Source organism: Cololabis saira, chromosome 23, assembly GCF_033807715.1.
Source record: "Cololabis saira isolate AMF1-May2022 chromosome 23, fColSai1.1, whole genome shotgun sequence".
In the NCBI taxonomy this organism is placed as follows: domain Eukaryota; kingdom Metazoa; phylum Chordata; class Actinopteri; order Beloniformes; family Belonidae; genus Cololabis; species Cololabis saira.
Genome location: NC_084609.1, coordinates 7,818,734 through 7,826,174, shown reverse-complemented (window position 1 = coordinate 7,826,174; position 7,441 = coordinate 7,818,734). Strand labels below are relative to the sequence as shown.

Here is a 7,441-nt window from a genome sequence, read left to right as displayed (position 1 = left end):
TTATTGGGCCATAACAACCTTATAAATGATTTTGATGAAAATGTACAATATGTAAAATCGTAGACCCTAGTTTTAATTGCTCAGTTCATTTCTATGTGAAGTAACATGCCACGTGTTATAGGCATGAAAATAAAAATAATGAAAAATTGCCAACAGGTATTTGTGTATTTCTACGTCTTACTGAATCGATATCGAAGCATTTAAATCAATATCGAATCAATATCAAATCGATTCGTGAGGTTCTTAACAATACCCAGCCGTATTCAAAACACAATTTTTGTTGCACATGAACTGTTATCTGCAGCTTTGGCAGCAGCTTTGGCAGCAGGATGGATGGGGTTAAGCTGCCCCTGGGAGAGCTGCGGGGGGGTCACGGGGGGGTTAACCTGCCCCCGGCAGCAGGGGGGCGGGCAGGAGGCCGTGACGCCCCTGCCAGTACATAACAGTCTGCAGTCAGACTGAGACTCATCCTGCTGCGGATCCGCCTTAAAGCTCTCTGGACCCGGGCTAGTTCCTCTCCTCGACCACGAGGTAACGTAGTAACGCAGTAACGGGCACTATTTCCCCGGTTTCCCCCGTTTTGGCTCCTTTTTATGTGTATTTCCAGGTGAAAGTTGCTCCTTCAGGTCAACGTGGGCATCAGCATCAGCTAGCTCCACACGTTTCCCTGCAAGGAGAAGCTTTCCCTGGCTTTGATTCTGACTTATTCAGCCCGAAAACCCTTGCTTTTGTCTGAAACCATGTAAAAAATCACCTTAAAGTGTCAGCAGCCTTTTTGATGAGGAGGAATCCTGGATAAAGGAGTGCTAATGCTACATGCTAACGCTGGCTGCCACATGTGCTCCTGCACAAGTTTTTATTACTAATATTATTATTGTTTTATAGTATTACAAAACTATTAAGTGCTATCATCAAAGCAGAGATCTACCTGTTAATATTGCAGTCCTCCTCTTATAATGAAATATTAATGATTACTGTGTAAACAATGTGTTTTATTAATGTTTTCTGGGGAAATCATTAATATTTACCACTGGGGAAAATAACAAAACAGTATTTTTTTATGGTTTAAAGATAGTAACTTTTCTGAGGATGTTTATATAGGAGCATATGGCGGATGTAAGGAAACTGTATACGTGTGCACCTGATTGCATCACCAGACTCGCTTCAAAAATCCTGCAAAACTGCATATTTTCTCCTCCCAGAGTTGTCACAACCTGTTCAGATGTGTACCAACTGATTAAATATACATTTACGGACCTTTTCCTTAATTCGGCATTGGTTTACACGCTTAAAACCCAACCAGATGTCACGAATTAGTTGTCGGGTTGCCAGTTGTGTCAATATTACTCCTGTTTAAAACGCATCAATGACGACGTTTTATTTAATTTAATTGACTGGATGAGGATAATTCAGAGATGGAAAGTTTGGGATATTATAAAATAATGTGTGACAGGGATGTCTAGCGGAATAGATGTGTGTAGGTTTATGTATATATTTATATATACATACATACATACATACATACATACATACATACATACATACATACATACATACATACATACATACATACATACATACATACATACATACATACATACATACATACATACATACATACATACATACATACATACATACATACATACATACATACATACATACATACATACATACATACATACATACATACATACATACATACATACATACATACATACATACATACATACATACATACATACATACATACATACATACATACATACATACATACATACATACATACATACATACATACATACATACATACATACATACATACATACATACATACATACATACATACATACATACATACATACATACATACATACATACATACATACATACATACATACACATGGGTTGGTGATGCAAGCGGATACTGTTTGGTAGCTGCTGATAATCTAATCTAAAGTCACCAGACACTCAATTTATAGATGTATAACATGAATTCCGATTAATTTAATCGGGTTTACTGTAAATGCATGCATTTACCGACATTTAAAGGGGCGAGTGTTGCGTTTGTGTGTTAGTGGGTCACCCGGCCATGTTTTGGTCACGTGGTGTCATGTTCCTGTTGACATTTCATTTCTTTTTAAATTATTATTATTATTTTTATTTATTTATTTTTTTTAATTAAAACGAATTATATATGGCAGACGTAATTATTTTTGCAGCATCTCACCCAGCACAGCGTTACGGTGGAATAAAAAAAGGCACCATCCTTATTTTCCAGTACGCATGCGTGGAGTTTAATTGTGTTGTTTTTTTATTTTTTTATTTATTATTTTTTATTATTTATTTTTTCTAATCTCCTTTTCTAATGGTTTTCAGTTACGAGCTAACAGGGATTATCACTCAGATCTGGGCAGCTTGTAACCGGGTTATTCACGGAGGAAACGGATGCTTTGCACCTTATAGCAGCCAGGGGAATGACAAGGGGGGGATGCTGACGTTGCCATGGTTACGTCTTCCTGTCGTAGGCACCTCAGCTTGCAAAGCTGGATGTTTACTGTTCCACAGCAGTTTGAGATGAAATAGCGTGCATGGACAGCATTTAAAAGTAAATTATTATTAGAGTGGGTTGTTCGAGCTTCTCGTCCAGTTTGACAAAAGCTTTAGTTTCCTAATAAAGATTTTCCCATAACACGAATAAAATTACACATGTTTAATCATAAAATCCCTGACGCATGCATTAATGAAGCAAGAGGAACAATGTACCACTGTATATGGGATTGTGTGAAAGTAAAATCCTTCTGGCAAGATGTTAAAATATAAACTAAGAAGCTACCACTGGATCCCATACTTTTACTTCTGGGCAAATATCCAACTACCCCACGTTTACAAAATAAAGAATCTAGATTAGTAGATATGTGTATATTACAAGCTAAATGTATAATTTCTCTTAATTGGAAAAATGTCGATGCTCCAAGAATAGGAAGATGGATTAAAGAGATGGCATCAAACGTGACATTGGAAAAGATAACGTACATTATTAAATGGAAACATCATGTTTCTGATGACATCTGGAGACCTTTTATAAGGTTTATGAGACATGATGTTAATGTTGGTGATTTGCTTCAGCAGGAGGAGGCTCTGAGGGAGTAGGATGTGTGATATAATGTGATAAGATATAATGTAAATAACTTAGAAACGCCCTTGAAACTCTTCATATAGCTGTTGGCAATATCTGTCTACTCTTATTTATGTAATTCATGTATTTATTTATTTAATTATTATTATTTTCTTCCTTTTTTTTTTTAATTGTTATTATTATGACCTTTATTTAACCAGGAAAAAAAGTCTTGTTGAGATTAAAAATCTCTTTTACAAGAGAGTCCTGGCCAAGACAGGCAGCAGCACAAACACAAAGTTGCACAAAAAAATAATAACAAAACAGTTAATAACAAATCAGAAGTACAGATCACAAACAAAATCAGCAGTCAAAGCATCTACAGCCAGTTGTAGTTGCTTCCAAGTCTTCCAGGAGAACTTTAAAAGCATCAAGTGACACCAGGTTGTTCAATTTTATTTTTCTTTATTTTCATCTTGTCTTTTTTAGTTTTAATGTTTTACTTATTTAGCGAGGGGAAGGGAGGGAGAATAAGGAGAAAAGGTTTTCTTTGTTTATTTATCCTTTATTTATCCAGGAAAGTCCCATTGAGATACAATATCTCTTCTGCCAGGGAGTTCTGGTCAAAATGGCAACAGAAAAATAAATTCAGTTTCATATAAAAGAAAATACATACAAGGACAAGTAACTTTACAAAAAAATAAAAACAAGAAAAAAACTGTTGTCTTGTCTGTAAGAATGTCCTGTTTGATTTGCTGTAAATTGCAAACAAAAAACTAATAAACACATGTTTAAAAAATAAATAAAATAAAGATTTTTCCTAGCCCTTTAATAATGGGGTGTATACGGGGGGCGTTGTGGGTAGATCCGGGTCGGCCTCCAGGATCGATGTGCAGCGCTGTCATGAGTCCAAGTGGCCTCTGGGCAGAACACCGGGCCGTGTTTGTTTTAATCCAGGATTAAAAAAAACAAAACGATGTTAAATCAATGTGTGAAACTCGGTTATCTGCTGCGGTGACCCTGGCATAGCGGATAAAAAAATGACAAACCTCCACAATACTAACCCCGTGTGAGTCTGGAATGAAAACAGTGAATCATATCTTCCTTTCTTGTAAGAATTTAAGTGTTTTGGTGTTTTTGTGGATAAACATCCTTGTGTTTTTCTCTAACAGCATGGCAGATTACCTCATCAGCGGCGGGACGGGCTATGTCCCCGACGACGGTCTCTCGGCGCAGCAGCTCTTCTCCATCGGAGACGGCCTCACGTACAAGTAAGCCTCCTCTCTTCAAAACATCTTCATGAAATAATGCCCAAAGTAAAGGTTTCCTGATTTGTTTTGCTGTTTTTATGATTTAAAAATGCTGAGCGGTGGGTTAAGTGTTCACACCAGTGCTTTGTAATAGCCAACGCGTTTTGAACCAGCAGATGTGACCAACAGTGTGTTGTCTCGGATGGTTGTACGGCTGAAGAGCTTTGCTCTAAAGGAGATGGGTTGACTTACAAGTGAGTAAAACAGTCATCTTAAAACTGTTTTAAAAAAAAAATCCTCTTTTGTTTCTCCAAATGTTTGATTTGAAAGGAGGTTGGAAGCAAATGATTGTCCTTCCCCAAACGCAGCTTTGATTCCAGAGTCTTTTGTCACGAATGAAAGTGCATGAACGTCGAGGGGTCGACGCGGATCCCGTCTGAATGCTTGACTTGATCCCGATCACGGGGATGCAATTTGCTTCCATTTGGACGTAACTGGATAATGAAGTGGAACTAATTCTCTCCAAATGCATGGTTTTTGTCCCCGTAAAGACATGAATGCACGAACACCTCAAGCCCTTCGTCACATGTGCTCCGCTCTGGCTACTGCAGTGTCTTCTGACGTCTTTCCTCCCTCACCTTCCTCGCGTCCCGGTGAACCGGTGGCTCAGCTACGTAGCAGAATTTAGATGGAAAGATTTAAACACTATAATATATAAATAATGGCCTTTTTAAAATCCAATTCTTAAGATTCAGAATCGATTATCAAGATTTGTTCCGGTCCGATTCTGATATTGATTTGGGTTAGTGTTATTAAAACAGTTTTTTGAGCTGTTGCATGAATTATATGACTGTAGTTCTGCAACATATTAATACTATTATCATATTGAGATTAAACAGCAAGTATTGCAGCTAATGATGCTGTAAGGACCAATCAGCTCCCAGAATGCTGATAGAACTGCTTTAAGAAACATTGTGGGGCAGAATTATCAAACAAATCCAGGGCAGCAAACAGAGACGGATGAAATCTGTTTTATTTTTTAACACATACCGTTTTAATTTTTCCCATTTTCGGTCTATTTCGGTTTTTAATTTTTGAGAATTTGGTTTTTAGCATTTTATGCAAATCTAAGCCCAAGACAGTATATAAAGTAATGAAATATAGACAATTTATGCAAATATAACTGAAAACTTTAATGTTTTCAGACCTTTTAAACGTATTTAAAGGCAAAAACATGGCACTAGTTATTCCTGTGTCCAACAAAACATTCCTTTTTTAGGCATAAACAAAAAAAAATACCAAAAGTAAATCTTTAGACCTACGAATTGATTTTTTATTTTTTTTTTTTTAAGGAATTAATATTAGAATATTAGAATTGATTTAGAATTGATTTTTTTTTTTTTGTTTTGTTCCAACACAGGCCTAGTAATAGACACACATGACGGACAGTAAAGCGCTGAGCTTTGGCGTTGAGATGCATGCATGTCTTCTCTCCTTGCCTTCTCCAAAATCCTCCAGTTAAAGTGTTGAATACTTGATCACAGCCCTCTAATCAATCACTCCAGCTCCCTGGAGGGACATTGGGGCGATGACTCGACAAATCCCGGCTCCGCTTGTTGTCGATCCGGCTTCTGCGGTGGCTGATCTGAGGAGGAACCGTGACTGTGTTTGAGTGTTTCTGCATGAGCTGAGGTTCAGGGGCGTCGCACCCGCGGACGGCCAAACCGCCGGCATGTGAGGCACCGGAGGGCGTGAGGCGGGTTTGGTTTGGTTTTGATGTGACAAGAAATTCATGAATCAGCCCCCGGGGGGTCGGCGCTGCGACCAGGCAACACGGCAAACACTGAAAGATCCTTATGCAAAGAAACCTAATGCAGACGGTGGACGAGAGGAAATGTCCACAATGGTGTGTTCAGAGTTTTAATCTGAAAATCCTCAGAGGAAACGGGTTCGGATCCAGTCAGATGTTGCAGGATGTGTCGGAGCGTTAGCTCTCATCAGCACCGTATCGTCTGTCGTGACTCTGTCCAGGTGGCAGATCTGTGCTGCAGAAACGGTGACGCCACAAACGTTGTTGGGATGAACTATTGTACCACATTGTCCGGGATAAAAGTTGACCAAAGGCCGGGCTACAATGGGGGCTACTACAACGTATAGAGCAGTAACATATTGGAATAAGCTTCCACCACATTTAACTATGATAAACAATAAAGCTAGATTCAAAAATAAATTAAGAAAAGCAGTACTTTGCAAGGAATTCAGTTTTAGTTAGTTGGTTTATTCTGAAATTCTTGGTTTATGTGTGTAAAATGGAATATTTTTTGTCGTTTGGTTCCTGGTTTCAACAATTTAAGGGTTGAATTCCATCTCAGATCATTTTTGTTTAGATTTAGTTATATTTTAATTGTAAGGATTGTATTTGATTGTTTTATGTGTGCAATGTTGGACCCCAGGAAGAATAGTCTTCACTGCAGTGAGGACTAATGGGGATCTGTAACGAATAAATCATGTCATTGGAAGCTAAAAAAGGCTGTTTTTTTTATAGGATGTGAACATGGTTTGTCCAAGTTTTGCAAACTCTGTTGGATTCTGTCATTTAAGAAGCTGCCAAGTTTGCTTTTTCTGATCCGTCGTGTGTTTTATGGTCTCTTCGTGGTATAAAGTCCTGGTCGTTGTTCCCTAAACGTTGAGTCTCACAGGAAGTGGAAGTTGCACTTTGTTCTGTCTCTTCTCAGGTCTCACCGGGTCATTTTATTTTTAAAATACGCCTGATTCTACATACCTTTCTACGGAAGAGTATTAGGGCCACTTAAAAAAAATAAAAAAATTCTGAGAAAAAAGTCAGAATTCTGACTTTAATCTCAGAATTCTGAGAAAAAAGTCAGAATTCTAGGCCACTAAACAAAAAAAAAATAATAACTCTGAGAAAAAAGTCAGAATTCTGAGAAAAAAGTCAGAATTCTGACTTTAATCTCAGAATTCTGAGAAAAAAGTCAGAATTCACAGTCCAAAAGCATGCACGCTAGGTTAATTGGTGATTCTAAATTGCCCGTAGGTGTGATTGTGAGCATGG

At 37.9% G+C, this 7,441-nt stretch overlaps 1 protein-coding gene across 3 annotated transcripts in view; it reads left to right on the top strand.

Annotated features, from left to right (window-relative positions):
* Nucleotides 1–398: 398 nt before the first annotated feature.
* LOC133424021 (inosine-5'-monophosphate dehydrogenase 1b) overlaps nucleotides 399–7,441 on the top strand; it is a 30,225-nt gene continuing 23,182 nt past the window's right edge. Inside the window, exons 1-3 of one of the 3 annotated variants that reach the window (XM_061714389.1) lie at nucleotides 399–531; nucleotides 4,291–4,389; nucleotides 4,545–4,622. In XM_061714389.1, the coding sequence (XP_061570373.1) occupies nucleotides 4,292–4,389; nucleotides 4,545–4,622 (176 nt within the window). In that variant the 5' untranslated portion in view covers nucleotides 399–531; nucleotide 4,291. Of the gene's footprint in view, nucleotides 532–4,290; nucleotides 4,390–4,541; nucleotides 4,623–7,441 lie in introns of all 3 variants that reach the window. The other 2 variants (XM_061714388.1, XM_061714390.1) reach the window with 2 other exon arrangements.